The sequence below is a fragment of the Dendrobium catenatum genome, unplaced genomic scaffold (genome assembly GCF_001605985.2).
Source record: "Dendrobium catenatum unplaced genomic scaffold, ASM160598v2 fragScaff_scaffold_106, whole genome shotgun sequence".
Lineage (NCBI taxonomy): Eukaryota > Viridiplantae > Streptophyta > Magnoliopsida > Asparagales > Orchidaceae > Dendrobium > Dendrobium catenatum.
The window spans coordinates 82348-98858 of NW_021318568.1; the positions used below are offsets into that span (position 1 = coordinate 82348).

Sequence of the window (16511 nt, forward strand, 5' to 3'; positions counted from 1 at the left end):
ATGCAAGTTCTTATCATACACTTTAAGCATTGTAGTCCTACATCATCTAGTCATTTCACTGTCCACATAGTAATTATACGCATTGTAAAATAACATAAATTTTACCTGCTTCTTGAGATCCAACACAGCATCGCCATTACGGAATCCTTCCAAATTTGAAGGTTCATTACCAACTGTAAGTCGGTCACGTGATTGTTCAGTTGATTTTATTTCAAGAGGTAGTGAACCAAGATCATATTTAAAGCTATATAGCTGAGAAGCTAAACATCTAGAATCTTTGAGATCTCTTGACCGTTCTTTCATGGCACGGACAACTTGAGGCCTATATTTCTCCCTAAGCTCCTGCAATTTTACTTCATTAACAGCTTGATAACCCATGCAAGCTGTCAAGACAAGCTGACTGCTGTCAAAAGTTGAACCAGCAAGTGATTGAAGTAACGTTATTGCATCTCCTGCATCCTTTGTAGTCACCAATGCGGAACCTATAAAGCAAATGCAAAAGGTACAATAGTTTAACTATAATAACTGATTAAGAGTAGAATACAAATGTAGGCCCAAAAATTGAGAGGGATTTACCCAATACCATATAACTCCAACAATGCAAGGGCAGTATGGAATAACATCACACGATTTCCATCAAAAAGAAGAACATCCCAAACGCGAAGAGCTGGAGTTATAAACCCATATCAAATAAGATACAACTATTTGTAATAACATAATTATACCTTACAGCCTTGAAATGTAAGAAAAAATAGCCACTGAAAAAGTAGTAACCAATATTAACTGGAATTTTGATGGAATATTATAATTATCAGTGGATACAATGATTAAGGCATATGCAGCAGGTCTTTAAAAAAAAAACTGATTTATGAAAAAGGTAAAACCTGACCACTTTCCCAGGGAATCACATTCAAAAAAATTGAAAGGAACCAAGGTCCAGTGACCCATGCAACTTGCACCCCCAGGTAGTCGAAATGCTTAGCTGCAGATAGAAGATAAATGATCTAACAGCAATACACTTTTATGAGATTAAAAACAATGTTATGTAAAGTACCAACCTAACTTTGGGAACTTTTCATGAATTATATCCTCGAAAACAAGCTGATCAACCTGAAAAAAAGGCTTCAATAAGAAGATGCTTTAATTTGAGAAAAACACGCTAAAAATATTCATTCATCTGGTTGTAATATAGCCACAACAAGAGAGCCATTTCTAAAGAAGAAAACAGAATGCAACATGAATGTCATTTATAAAATTGATCCAAACAGTAAAAAGAACTACCTGAGATTCAATCATTTCCTCAGAGTAGTATCCTTCAAAATAATCATCCATAATACCCAATAAAGTCCTGATGGATGCTATCAAAGCTTAGAAATAATAATACAGAATCTATTACCAAGGATTCGTTAGAGTGACACATTTACTTTGATCATGAAATTCAAATGCTTAACTAATCATTCATCTCAAGCAATTACCGGGGTAGTTGGTTTGGGTACTTGGGACCTACCAGAATGCATTTTCCTCGGGCATTAGCAAGAGTAACAAACCAGCGAAGAAATTCATAGCCTGTTAACATTCATTATACATACAAAGAGAAAAAGGTTATAGCTACAAATACAATTATAGAATAGAGAGAGAGAGAGAGAGAGAGAGAGAGAGCTGTCCCTTTTAAAGAAAAAAAGTCTATTCTCCTTGCACATCATTTACATATCCTGATGGATGATATATGCAAGGAGAATGAGCACTATCTTTCAAAAAGGTTATTAATATATATATATATATATATAAAGAGAGGGAGAGAGAGAGAGAGAGAGAGAGTGAACGATCCTTTTAGAAGGATAGAGTCTATTTTCCTTGCACATCATACATCATTCATATATCTTGATCGATGATAAGCAAGGAGATTGCAAATCATCTTTCTAAAAGGTTATTAGTCTATCTCTCTTTATATATATATATATATGCACAAAAACTATATTTGCAAGAAAAAATAGTTGCATGATATATTATAAAAGCATAAAAATTGAAGCACATAAAAACAATACAATCATATCATCAACAGTTACAGAGATTAAGCCAGATTGCAGAAATGATTCATAGCTACAAACAAATTAAAAAATATATATTTTTGAGCAAAAGTTAACATAGTTAACATCCATAGTGCAGACATGGCCAATATAGCTAAACACAAAAAGTTTAGACTCATAAATTTTCTTATTTGACTTCAAACTTAACTTAACCTATGATGCACAAACACGGACACGACGACACAAAACGGACAAGGGACGCCTCAATTATTAAAAATATAAGACACATGTACGGGTTAGACACGGTATTATAATTTTATAATTTAAAAATAGTATATCAAAATTGAATAAGTATAATATTAAAATAATTTAAAAATAATAAGTCATTTAACTAGAATTTGTGCTTAAAATAAGTAATATTAGGATGTCGAAAGTTGGGCGTCGATATTGTGCATGAGGCATCAAGAGAGGAGGCAACAATACTGTCGAGAGTAGGGCATCGATGTTATGCAATAAGTATTGGGCATCTATATCAAGAGGGTGTCTGTCGTTAATGTTGAAAGGGCGTTTGTCGTCGATGCTAACACGACCTTGGACAAAGATGAGTTGTTAAGTTGTAGGTGTAGAAATTGCTAGCGTCAAGCATCAATGTCAAGACAATGTCAAACTTTGATATTGAGATGGTTTTGAAATGTCAATGTTGTAACGACATTAGAAGTTAATGTTGAGATGACATTGAGCATTGTTGTGAAACCAAAGTCACGAACAGCCAAAGAGAAATGAAAATGAGAATATTCGATGAATGAGGTATTGAGTGTGGACGATTGATTTTGTGTTGTGGATATGAAATAAAAATTAAAATTTTCTATTTTAAATATATAAAAATTTTTAATACAAGAAATTATATTTTCTTTAAAATTTCATGAAATATTTAAGGCACAAGTGTCGGACAGGTGTATCCAATTTGTATTTAATATTTTTAATTAGATACGTTTTTAACGTGTCCGAGACATGTCAAAGACGTATCAAACACGTGTCGGACACTGTACGCCTCTTTGAGGTGCATCATAGAATTTAACAAAAAAATTGGTATGTTGATAAATCATTATATATATAACCCTTTTTATGTAACAAATTGTAAAGTGATAGTTACTTAAAAGCATAAAGTTTATACGTAGAAGTTTTGGTGGATGATCAAAATTTTGGATCATACATGCCCCTTAAAAATCAGTACAATAGAAATTAGAAAATAAGGATGCATAGTAAAATAAGGAAGAATAAAAATTTGAATTATTAAATTAGAAAAAGCGGTTGTTGCACTTATGGAAAGACAAGCCTACGAAAAATAGACTCAAAATGTTTTACGCATGTACAATTGAGAGGATAAGTTGAACTATAAATGTGGATGAATAAAAAGAACATGATAGATTTTGGAAAGAAAAATGGTAACCAAGAGCAAATGGCTTGGCAGAAGCCTTTAACAAGATGCTACTGAAAATATTGAAGAAAATCCTCACCAAGAACAAAAGGGAGTAGCATACGAAGAGGGCAGAAGCTCTATGGGCATATCGTACAACTTACAAAACACCAACCAAAGCCACTCCTTATTCACTCGTATTCGGAGTTGAAGCAGTGTTGTCACTAGAGATTGAACTGCCGTCACTTCGAGTGGCAATTCAGTACGATCTAACCTATGAGCAAAATGCTCGCCTGAGAATGAAGGAACTTGATGCACTCGACGAGATTAGACTGCAAGCCCAACAGAACTTGGAGATCTAACGAGAAAGGATGGCAAAATCATTTGATCGGATGATGCGCCATCGAGCATTTCAAGAAGGAGAGTAGGTTCTGGTGTTGAGAAGACCAATCATTCCACATCGAAAAATAGGTGGCAAATTCGTATCCAATTGGGAAGGCACCTTTGTCATCGAGAAGGTATATCAAGGAGGAGTTTATCAACTTATCGACCTACACGGTCAGAAACTCATGCCGCCGATCAATGGTCGATATCTAAAGAAGTATTTCGCATAAAATTATCCAAAAAAATATTTTCTTTAATGCACTGTGTATTTTACACATGTTTGTTAGCATATATGTTTTACATTTTGAAATTCTCTTGTGTCACAAGAATGCATTTCAAATAACCCACAAGAATTCCCCATAAGACTGGAGGCATTTTAAATATTTATTCGGGTCGATATCGCACTGCGTGCAGAAATCCCTGAATAAATATTTAAAATCTTGAAGTACAATATTTATATGAAATTTCCCTATGAACATGGGGCATTTTAAATATTTATTTGGATTGACATTGTGCTATATGCCGAGATCCCCAAATAAATATTTAAAATATAAAAATTCCAAATTTATTCTATTCTAAAATGTTTCTGCGAGATAGAGCATTTTAAATATTTATTCGGGTCAACATCGTGCTGCATGCCAAGATCCCTGAATAAATATTTAAGATTATCAATGCAAATATTCGTTCAAGGAAAATACAATGAATTCTTTTCAAAGTATACGCAGTTGATCTCTCGAAAGTTCGAGACAACATCTTTTCCAACGTACTAAGGTTTAAAAGTCAAGAAAGAGATTTTTTGTGACTACACACTTCAACAAAGCAAGTCAGAACAGCTTGAAATCTTTCAACAGTCCGAAGTTTAAGGTTCGAATGGGTATAAAAGATCAGATCCAACACGCACAAATATAACCGTAGTAACGGAACCCCCACTTCGTCAACCCATCAGTAAGGACTGTAGGAAGTGCAAAGGCTAATCTGACTCGACAAGTTCAAGTGATTATAGTCTATTAAATTATCCTAATAGACCGGAGAATCAAAGTTCCAATCAGAAGATAAGTTACAAACAATTATTAAATATACGTAGGTTCTAAATCTTAAACTACAAAGAAGAACTCCAAATCTACCAACTTCAGTGAAATCAGCATTGGGAAGCACATTTCTCATGGCTCAAGTCTGAAGCCTGAATGGGTGTAAAAGGTCGGATCCAACAAGTTCAAATATGGCCGGATTCCTGACAACTCCATCTACTCAACACGCTATAAGAAAGACCGTAGTAGAGGAACACCCATCTCAACAACCAGAGGATGAAGAGCTATCAAATCCTATCTCTCATGATTTGATGAACTCAATTGACTCAGATTAAATTCTACTCAAATGGTTAAGGATTAAGATACTACCTACATTTGATAGTATCAACCAGATCCAAAACTTGCAAATCCTTCAACAAATTCGTAAAGCACAAAGCGATGATCGAAGGAATTCTTCTTCAACAAGTCCGCCAAAGCACTAAGAAAATGACCGACGAAATCATCCCAAAGTTCACACATAGCATAAGGCTGAACTAGGAGGATTTCGTCATCAAAAAGTCTGTCATACACAAAGCTCTGGATTGATGATTTTTCGCCATCGACCTAATATAAATCTAAGGATTTGGGTCATGGGCGTGCACTCCTTTATCAAGCTAGTCAAAGCAGAAAGCAAAGAGGAGAAGGTAAGCAAATTCTTTGACAAGTTAATGAAAACAAATCAGGTAACCCTTCATCAAGTCCGTCGCAGAAAGCACAAGACAGAAGGAAGCAAATTCTCAAATGTTAAGTAGGATTCGTCATCATTAAGTCCATTAGCATAAAGTGTCAGACTGATAACAATCCCAACTGGTTCAATAAGCTATTATAGCCGAGCTAAAAAAATTACAAATTTGACACTTGGGTCAATACACAAATATATATGTGAAGAGAGTACAAGAAAGAGAATAAAGATACATAAATATGGTTACATAATCTCCAACAAAGAACAATATCAAATTACAATTAGAGTAATCGATTCTGTAGATCTTGAAGATGCGACATAACCTCGGCAAGGGTTTGATGTTCGGTCTCAGCAACATGCAATTCTTCCGCAGCCCGAGTAAGTGCAGCCTCAGCATCTTGCATAGTGCGATGGCAAATCTGATAACGATTACGCTCCCTCTCTATTACTCGTGCTTGCACTTTTTGTTTCTCTTGAAGGTCAACCTTGCAGGACATTGAATTATTGATCTCCCTCCAGAGATTCTTTATCTTTGAAGAAAGTTTGTCCACTTAAGCTGAAGTACTGGCAAATCTCTTGTTATATCGTCTTATAGCATCAGCACTCCTTGTGAAGTTATAATGGGCAGCATCAGCAATTTCTCGGCAAATTCTAACCTTCTAACGAAGATCATGTAATGAGACCCTGGTTCGTATGATTGACAGAGACTTCAATCGTCGGACATAAAACTGCCTCACGGCACAACCTTTCCCGGAACATTATATCTTCTTCCATTTCAATCTGTGATAAAACATCCAAGGTAGCGTTGATAGTGTTCATAAATTGATCCAATGATTCAGGCGAGCCTGGGTTCAATCTGGAAATCACTTCATGTAAGAACTGCATGCTTTGATCTCGCATGTCTATATTCCTTGTGTCAGGGAATCGTGGAATGTGACAGAATATTTCTAATTGGTAATCTGCTCCTTCTGACACTATAAAATGATGATGGAAGAAATTCATAAAAAAAAAGATATAATGGAAAGTAAAAAAGGGGGGCGAACGATAGATGACATAACAAAAAATGAATGAGTCCGTACCTGTGTTAAATTCCACAAAATATGCTGATGGGTTATTAATGAAAGGGGTTTCAACCACTAGAGCCAGCTCAAAAAAAGTAGGAGTATACCCCTGGTCAATATGACGAGAAGGGGTCTGTTGGAAAGAGTGGCTCCACGAAAGAAGACCCTGCTTCAGGTATAGGGGAGGGTATGCGCATGCTAGAAAATCCCTCTTCATAATCATCAAAAGAAATGTGTATGGCATCCACAAACATTCGATAAAAGTCAAAAGGTACTTCATCCTGGGGTAACAACTATTGTGGTAAAGGGCTCGATGTCAAATCTGCTGAAGCACGCGGAGGCTCCATAGGGCGAGAACGTACACGACGACGTACAGATGAAGGGACATTGGCATAGCTCGGAGAGGGTTCCCTTGCTCGCACTCGTGAGGGGGAAGATGTAATCCCCCCGGTGGTATGTCGATCGCTCTGCCCGCCTGCACTCAAATTAAGAGAGGAAAGAAGTGTTAAAAAAAAGAATAAAAATTATAAAAAGTATATATACCTTCATTGGTTCCCTCTTGTGTCGAGCCTCTTCGAGACCTTTGACCCCGAGGAGCCTCTAATGAGCGCAGCCGTCGTTCGTATTTTCGAGCTCCGTGCTCCATAAAGGGTGCGTACGATAATTTCACCCAAGTCAATCGAGTGTAGCTGACTCCGGTAAGGCTGTCGGGGGTGCTATACGAAATCTACTACATGTGTCAAGCCTAAGCAAATGAATCCACATCAGTGAGGCAACGTACATGCGGGTTTCTGCGGGTACTATATTCAACCCGCTAACATCCGTAATACCAGGAAGAAGCGACAAACCCTCATACGCAGTAGCTTGCGAAAGGCCGAATTGTCTGGCTGTCATATTGGGTTGATACCTTTCCAAAATCACCGATTGCCCGTAGTGATAACACAATCATCCAGGTCACATGTTAATGAAATATTCAACAACCAGTAAAGAGTACCCTTTAAAAAGTAAGGTATACCTGCCGTGGCAATCAGTGTCATCGACAATGTCTGCTCCCATCAAAATACTTGGTAGACTGCCAAGCTCTGGTTGATGCACTAAGCGAAAAAGGTCTGCAACGAGGTGTGGTGCGAAAAAGAATAATCGTACGCGCTCCTGCTCCAGTGTGAACGAGGCTCTTAAAAGTTGCATAACTATTGGGTACCCCTTATATGAGAACAGGGATATTCTAAACATCTAAATGCTCCCTAGATGTGAATGTGAACCCAAGCGTAAATATATTGCCAATAGAGGGTTTTATCATGCCCATCAAGTATAAGGTTCTCTGAGATAATTCTGAATGTTCTGAAAATTTTATTGAGAACTACGGGGGCAAGAGAAGTACGCTCTCCAAGTGATAAGAGACTGGCCGCCAGTAAAGCATTGCATCGAATAGCGTCTCCCTTAACAGGGAGGACAAATGTGCACAACCAGCAAACCAAAAATTCAATGAAAAATAACTCTTTGCTCATACCTGAAAGAGCGGGACAGGTGTACCCTACATCAGTGCAAGGTTCAGCAAGATCTTCTGATAGGGCGTCAACGTACTCCACGCCTAGTTCAAAAGGATCATGTATAAGAGCGGTGATTTAACTGAGTTCCTCCTCCCTAATGAAACTGCGAATCCAGATGTCTAAAGGGATAGTGGCCCGGGAACACCTCGATAGCTTGGGTTCTTTACAAACCTGCCAATAATGGCTCAATGCAGTAGGAAGGATTGTTGGCAAAATTAGTTTTCTCCTCCTATTCCTGCTGGGGGAAAGTCGTCTACGGAATAGCTCCTCATCTGGAGGAATGCATTCTTCATATCGACATCCAAAGATTGGCAAACCAGAGACAACCTGCAGCTCCCATAGTGTCATTGTCAGCTCCTCGGAGCCCATCCAACAAGTGTTAGTTGTCGGGTCCCAAAATTCTATCACCCCCTTTATCCAGGAGTGGGGAATATTCTCGAAGCTGAATATTGAAGTATATATAGCTTCGTATATACCCGCCCTTTTCAAAACAGTTTTATAGGCTCTTAAAACTTACCCTGCCGAAGATGCATACCTACGTGCAGGTCTAGAGAGTTGTCCCACTGGAGAATCTCTAGGTCACTCATATGTAGCTGGTTGTAATTGTCGGTGACTCAATAGTTTTGATTGTCCAACTTTCTCAATGATATCGGCGGCGATTCTGGAGCTGACCGCCGATGTCGTTGAGAAAGTTGGACAATCAAAACTATTGAGTCACCGACAATTACAATCAGCTACACATGAGTGGCCTAGAGATTCTCCAGTGGGACAACTCTCTAGACCTGCACGTGGGTATGTATCTTGGGCAAGGTACGTCTTAAGAGCCCATAAAACTATTTTGAAAATGGCGGGGATATACGAAGTTATATATGCTTCAATGTTCAGCTTCGAGAATATTCCCCACTCCTAGATAAAGGGAGTGATAGAATTTTGGGACCTGACAACTAACACTTGTTCGATGGGCTCCAAGGAGTTGACAAAGACACTATGGGAGCTGCAGGCTGTCTCTGATTTGCCGATCTTTAGACGTCGATATAAAGAATGCATTCCTCCAGATGAGGAGATATTCCGTAGGCGACTTTGCCCCAACAGAAATAGGAGGGGAGAACTGATTTTGCTAACAATCCTTCCTACTGCATTGAGCCATTATCGGCGAGTTTGTAAAGAAGACAAGCTATCGAGGCATTCACGGGCCACTATCCCTTTAGACATCTGGATTCACAGTTTAATTAGGGAGGAACTTAATCAAATCACCGTTCCTATACAAGATCCTTTTGAACTAGGCGTGGAGTACGTCAACGCCCTATCAGAAGACCTTGATGAACCTTCCACTGACGTAGGGTACATGTCTCCCGCTCTTTCAAGTATGAGCGAAGAGTTATTTCTCGTTGGATTTTTAGTTTGCTGGTTGTGCACATTTGTCCTCCTTGCTAAGAGAGGCGTTATTCGATGCAATGCTTTACTGGCGGCCAGTCTCTTATCACATGGAGAGTGTATTTCTCTTGCCCCCGTAGTTCTCAATAAAATTTTCAGAACATTCAGAGCTGTCTCAGAGAACCCTACACTTGATGGGAATGATACAACCCTCCCTTGGCAATATATTTACGCTTGGGTTCATATTCACATCCAGGGAGCATTTAGCTGTCTGGAATATCTCTCTTACTTCTCATATAAGGGGTACGCAATAGTTATGCAACTTTTAAGAGCCTCGTCCACACTGGAGCAGGAGCGCGTGCGATTATTCTTTTTTGCACCACACCTCGTCGCAGACCGTTTTCGCTTAGTGCATCAATCAGAGCTTGGCAGTCTACCAAGTAATTTGATGGGAGCAAACATCTTCAATGACACTGATCGCCACGGTAGGTATACCTTACTTTTTAAAGGGCGCTCTTTACTGGTTGCTGAATATTTCATTAGCATGCGACCTGGATGTTTGTGTTATCGCTACGAGCAATCGGTGATTTTGGAAAAGTATCAACCTAATAGGACAGTCAGACAATTCGGCCTTTCGCAAGCTACCGCGTATGAGGGTTTGCCGCTTCTTCCTGGTATCACGAATGTTAGCGAGTTGAATATAATACCCGCAGAAACCCGCATGTACGCCGCCTCACTTATGTGGATTCATTTGTTTAGGCTTGGCACAGATAGTAGATTTCGTATAGCACCCCCCGGCAGCCTTACCGGAGTCAGCTACACTCGATTGATTTGGGTGAAATTATCGTATGCACCCTTTATGGAGCACGAAGCTCGAAAATACGAATGACGAGTGCGCTCATTAGGGGCTCCTCGGGGTCAAAGGTCTCGAAGAGGCTCGATACAAGAGGGAACCAATGAAGGTATATATACTTTTTATCATTTTCATTCTTTTTTTACCCATCTTTTCTCTCTTAATTTGAGTGCAGGCGGGCAGAGTGATCAACATACCACCGAGGGGATTGCATCTTCCCCCTCATGAGTACGAGCAAGGGAACCCTCTCCGAGCTATGCCAATGTCCCTTCATCTGGACGTCGTCGTGTACGTTCTCGCCCTATGGAGCCTCCGCGTGCTTCAGCAGATTGGACAGCGAGCCCTTTACCACAACAGTTGTTACCCCATGATGAAGTACCTTTTGACTTTTATCGAATGTCTGTGGATGTCAGGCACATTCCTTCTGATGATTATGAAGGGGGCTTTTCCAGCATGTGCATACCCTCCCCTACACCTGAAGCGGGGTCTTCTTTCATGGAGACACTCTTTCCAACAGACCCCCTCTCATCATATTGACCAGGGGAAACATCTACAGTAAGGGAGTCACCACCTGCTGCAGGGTCCAGTGTGCTAGAGTATACTCAGCCTTTTTTTGAGTAGGCTCCAGTGGTTGAAGCCCTTTCATTAATAACCCACCAGCATACTTTGTGGAATCTAGCACAGGTACAAACTCATTCATTTTTTATTATGTCATCTATCTTTCGCCCCCCTTTTTTACTTTCTCTTATCTCTTTTTTTATGAATTTCTTCCATCATTCTTCTATAGTGCCAGAACAAGCAAATTACCAATCAAAAATATTCTGTAACATTCCACGATTCCCCGACACAAGGAATATAGATATGCGCAATCAAAGCATGCAATCCATACGTGAAGTGATTGCCAAATTGAACCCAGGCTTGCCTGAATCATTGGATCAATTTATGAACACTGTCAATGCTACCTTAGGTGTTTTATCACAGATTGGAATGGAAGAATATGATATGATGTTCTAGGAAGGGTTGTGCCGTGAGGCTGAGTTTTATGTCCGACGATTGAAGTCTCTGTCAATCATACGAACCAGGGTCTCATTACATGATCTTCACGAGAAGGTTAGAATTTGCCGAGAAATTGCTGATGCTGCCCATGATAAGTTCACAAGGAGTGTTGATGCTATGAGACGATATAATGAGAGATCTGTCAGTACTTCAGCTGAAGTAGACAAACTTTCTTCGAAGATAAAGAATCTCTGGAGGGAGATCAGTAATTCAATGTCCTGCAATGTTGACCTTCAAGAAAAACAAAAAGTGCAAGCACGAGTAATCGAGAGGGAGTGTAATCGTTATCAGATTTGCCACCGCGCTATGCAAGATGCCGAGGCTGCACTTACTCGGACTGCGGAAGAATTGCATGTTGCTGAGACCGAACATCAGACCCTTGCCGAGGTGATGTCGCAGCTTCAAGATCTACAAAATCGATTACTCTAATCGTAATTTCGCATTGCTCTTTGTTGGAGATTATATAACTATCTTTATGTATATTTATTCTCTTTCTTGTACTCTCTTCGCATATATATTTGTGTATTGACCCAAGTGTCAAATTTGCAATTTTTTAATTCGGCTATAATAGTTTATTGAACCATTTGGAACTGTTATCAGTCTGACACTTTGTGCTAATGGACTTAATGATGACGAATCCTACTTAACATTTGAGAATTTGCTTCCTTCTGTCCTGTGCTTTCTGCGACGGACTTGATGAAGGGTTACCTAACTTGTCTTCATTGACTTGTCAAGGAATTTTGCTTACCTTCTGCCCTTTGCTTTCTGCTTTGACGGGCTTGATGAAGGAGTGCATGCTCATGACCTAAATCCTTAGATTTATATTAGGTCGATGGCGAAAAGTCATTAGTCCAGAGCTTTGTGCATGGCAGACTTGTTGATGAAGAAATCCTCTTAGTTCAGCCTTATGCTATGTGTGAACTTTGGGATGATTTCTTTGGTCTTTTACTTAGTGCTTTGGCGGACTTGTTGAAAGAAGAATTCCTTCGATCCTCGCTTTGTGCTTTACGGATTTGTTGAAGGATTTGCAAGTTTTAAATCTGGTCGATACTATCAAATATAGATAATATCTTAATCCTTAACCATTTGAGGAGAATTTAATCTGAGTCACTTGAGTTGATCAGATCATGAGAGCTAAAATTTGATAGCCCTTCGTCCTCTGGTTGCTGAGATGGGGGTTCCTCTACTATGGCCTTTCTTATGGCGTGTTGAGTAGATGGAGTTGCCAGGAATCCCGTCATATTTGGGCTTGTTGGATCCGACCTTTTACACCCATTCAGACTTCAGACTTGAGCCATGAGAAATGTGCTTCCCAATGCTGATTTCACTGAAGTTGATAAATTTGGAGTTCTCCTTTGTGGTTGAAGATTTAGAACCTACGTACATTTAGTAATTGTTCGTGACTTATCTTCTCATTGGAACTTTGATTCTCCGGTCAATTAGGAGAATTTGGTAGACTACAATCACTTGAATTTGTCGAGTCAGATTAACCTTCGCACTTCCTACAGTCCTTACTGACGGGTTGACGAAGTGGGGGTTCAGCTACTACGGATGTTCTTATGGCGTATTGAGTAGACAAAGTTGCCAGCGATCCAGCCATATTTGGGCGTGTTGGATCCGACCTTTTACACCCATTCGAATCTTAAGCTTCGGGCTGTTGAAAGATTTCAAGCTGTTCTGGCTTGCTTTGTTAAAGTGTGTAGTCACAAAAAATCTCTTTCTTGACTTTCAAACCTTAGCACGTTGGAAAAGATGGTGTCCTGAACTTTCTAGAGATCACCTGCGTATACTTTGAAAGGAATTCATTGTATCTTCCTTGAAGGAATATTTGCATTGATAATCTTAAATATTTATTCATGGATCTCGGCATGCAGCACGATATCGAGCTGAATAAATATTTAAAATACCCTATCTCGCAGGAACATTTTAGAATATAATATTAGGCTCAAATTAGAAGTAGCATGGCCCACCTCATCAAATAAACTTGATCCAATAAACCCGGTTCAAAAGCGGTATGCAAAATTAAAAGGAATATAAGTTGCTTAAAAGTGTCATACAAATTAGAATTAAAAACCCTCAAAACACTCTCAGAGAATAAACAGAGAATTCAAATTTGTATAAGCTCAATCAAGTCATCATGATGATTAATGAATGTTTCATACTTGAGATAAAATGCATCTTTAAGAAAAAAATCAACCTCTCTAACAATTAGGTCACAAGGAGTTTCAAAGAATTTATGAAAATAAATAAATATCGATTACAGGGTTTGTATATCAGTTAGCTGAAACATGATGACCGTATCCCTAATGTTGGAGCCCGCTTACCCTGTTCAACATCACAGTCAAAGGCTTGAAGTCATACCAACTTCTCGAGCTTTTTACATGGCACCAATGATTTAAGGAGCACAAACAATGACCAATAAATTCAAGTCTGTGGACTTTGAAGGATGCAATCATTCATTTTTCATATCCAGAAGAAATGGATCATTAATGGTAAAATATCACTGGAAGACAGAATATGAAACTTAATTAAGTGTAAACTGTAATGTTCTATTAGAAGCTTTTGGTCATTCATTAAGAACAAAGAAGAAGGATGGACATTCAAGAAGTCATGGTAGATACAAAATACTCAACTACCCTGTTATCAATCTAAAATACCTGGCAATAGCCAACTGATGGATTATGTCGAGCATATGCAGTTAGTAATCGCCTCAAAGCATTTCTTCCATCCTCATTCAACGCAGGATGCCCTGGAAATGTTCTAGGCAAATCCTGTAAGTTTAAAAAATAGCGATTGAAAATAGTCACATAAATAGATATTCTAAATACAACAGAACTTGTATTGTGTAAGGTTTCGTTTGGGATGGCTTTCTTCTTGCTTCTTAAAACGATTTTTTAGTACAAAAATTAAAAAAATTGTACTATAAAGCCATTTTAACAAACAGTAAGAAAGCCGTCCCAAATGAAGCCTAAATCATGAACTTTTCACGAAGTGACCTTCTCAATCTGCCCTTTCCATTTCTCAGTTTGAGGTTTTGTCGACTGGCCTCCATTGACTTCAAGCTCCTTATCACCACAACTCATTTTTGGAGCTAAAAGACTCTGGTAGTATCCATCCACCTTTCGCACTCGCACACCAACAAAAGCTTGCCATAGCTGTTACCAAAAAGAACGATAGACAGAGGTCAGATAATCATTACAAATTAGCAAGAAGTTCAATAATATAACTCTACACAATGCACCTCTCCCCTAAGACCCATCGGCACCCCACCCTGAACCATACAAGCTATCTCTTCTTTCCACTGAAATTTAGGCTCCTCGGAAACTTGATTGATTGCCATGTTAGCCGTTTCGTCATTGTTGGAAGGCCCAACTTGAACTATGCCTGAAAACTCTTCTTCAGAATCTTCTCCTGAAATCCCTTTCATGGGTGTTGGCCCGTCAATAGGAGCCTGGTGGTTGCTACTCCTCCCAAGGTTTTGTTGGGTGGTTGGTAAGGCCTTTCTCTTCACTCGATAGCTCATCATTAGCTCAACGGCGCTGAGGTAAGGACTGATGTCAGCCCATATTAAATCTTTTGATGACCAAAAACACAGCATCGCTGGATCTGCTGCAGAGCTAAGAAAAGCTTCTGAATCTTGTGGTGTATTGAGCTTGGTCTGATCACTATCCTTGATGACAACACTCTCTTCCAAACCTTCTAATTTATTATCATCCTTTTCAATCCCATCACCTCTCTTCAAACTTTCTTTAGAGCCCTCATCTTTGCTAAGGTTCTCATCTATGTCATCCCTTCCTGTAAGACCTTCTGAATCATCAGCCTTTCCCACATTGACTGGATGACCATCTTCTCCCAAAATACACGGAGGTGTTGTGCGGCCACTTTCCTCTGCCAAAATTACTTCAGATTCAGCCAGCTTTTCCAAGAAGATTCTCCATCGTTGGGACCTCTCTTCCTCCTCCTCCTAAAATCATCATGATCACAAAGCAGTCCAAACAATTAGTAATAAAATGCATATGTTTGTTTTAAGCGTGACTCCAGAAAATTTTTTTAAGAAAAAAAGCGAGGGACTAAAGCATTACCTTGTAGATTTTAGCATATTCAAGATATGTTTGCAAGTGTTGTGGCCTCACCGCAAACCCATAGGCATCCCTAATCAAACCAATCAGAATTTTGTGAGAATCCCACCATATACAACAATCAATCCGAAGGAAGGAATTAAAATCCCAAAAAAAATGATAAAACTAATAATAAAATCTTATATTTTTACCTGGACTCAACTTCCATAAGAAATCTAAATCAACTACAGCATATTAGGTCCCTCCATCGCCCACATTCTCGAAACGCATATGCCACGGACCTTAAACCGTATACAAAAACGGCCTCTGATCCTCTGGTCAACTCCACACGGCCTTCTAAACTTGGGATCAAGAACGAAGGAAGAAGACCGCACGGCGCGCGCTACTTTGGCCGTAGATCGGATAACGACTAGGAGTGAGACAGACAAAGCACCGCAGAACAGGAACTTATGAGGGATGTAGCGAGAATGGAGCGGAAGGCAGAATCGATTGCTCGCGACTTGGGAATAGTTACTTGACCGTACCGCCGTCGCTCTCCGGCCGCCAACGAAACGAGGATCCAAGCTTCAGGGCGGATTTTGGTGGAACAGAACGGTCTTTATTTTAGATATAAATTATAAAATTACTCTCAAAATATTAGCATTTATATATTTTACATATCAATTAATTATTTTCATTCATAACTTACAAAATATTCAAATAATAATATTCTCTATAAAATTCTTAATCTCATCATCAAAAATATCTATGCCCTCATATGTTATCTCATTATGGCAACACTTGTTGATGCTCATGGGCGGATCCCCATTTAGTTGAGGATATTTTGAAATATTTTGGGTATTTTGCCCCCTCTCAAAAAATTTTTTTGCCCTCATTTAATCAATCCTAAGCATCTTTACCCATCCCCCACAAAAAAAAAATTTTTTTGCCCACCCTGAAAAAAGAAGCTGGATCCGCCCCT

At 39.1% G+C, this 16511-nt stretch overlaps 1 protein-coding gene across 3 annotated transcripts; it reads right to left on the reverse strand.

The window, feature by feature from the left end:
* Positions 1 to 262: 262 nt before the first annotated feature.
* LOC110106817 (TBC1 domain family member 9B) lies at positions 263 to 16130 on the reverse strand. Of its 3 annotated transcripts, none has more exons than XM_020836847.2 (11): positions 15742 to 16130; positions 15554 to 15623; positions 14713 to 15435; positions 14468 to 14626; positions 14129 to 14242; positions 1508 to 1566; positions 1282 to 1348; positions 1059 to 1110; positions 890 to 982; positions 577 to 667; positions 263 to 482 (listed from the first exon to the last, which is right to left on the reverse strand). In XM_020836847.2, exons 1-11 carry the CDS (start codon positions 15756 to 15758, stop codon positions 407 to 409), a joined length of 1521 nt encoding a protein of 506 aa, XP_020692506.1. In that variant the 5' UTR covers positions 15759 to 16130; the 3' UTR covers positions 263 to 406. The 3 variants fall into 3 exon arrangements, with proteins under 3 accessions (XP_020692506.1, XP_020692508.1, XP_020692507.1); XM_020836849.2 differs by having other exon boundaries at positions 343 to 482; positions 584 to 667; positions 885 to 982; XM_020836848.2 differs by having other exon boundaries at positions 343 to 482; positions 885 to 982.
* Positions 16131 to 16511: the final 381 nt, after the last annotated feature.

What these genes read in the sequence shown, in the direction of transcription:
- LOC110106817 (XM_020836847.2), bottom strand. An exon ending in GGAAAGGGCAGATTGAGAAG is followed by an intron (nt 14,243 to 14,467) that starts GTCACTTCGTGA and finishes TTAAACTTACAG; the next exon opens with GATTTGCCTAGAACATTTCC. An exon ending in AGGAAATGATTGAATCTCAG is followed by an intron (nt 1,111 to 1,281) that starts GTAGTTCTTTTT and finishes CCTTTTTTTCAG; the next exon opens with GTTGATCAGCTTGTTTTCGA.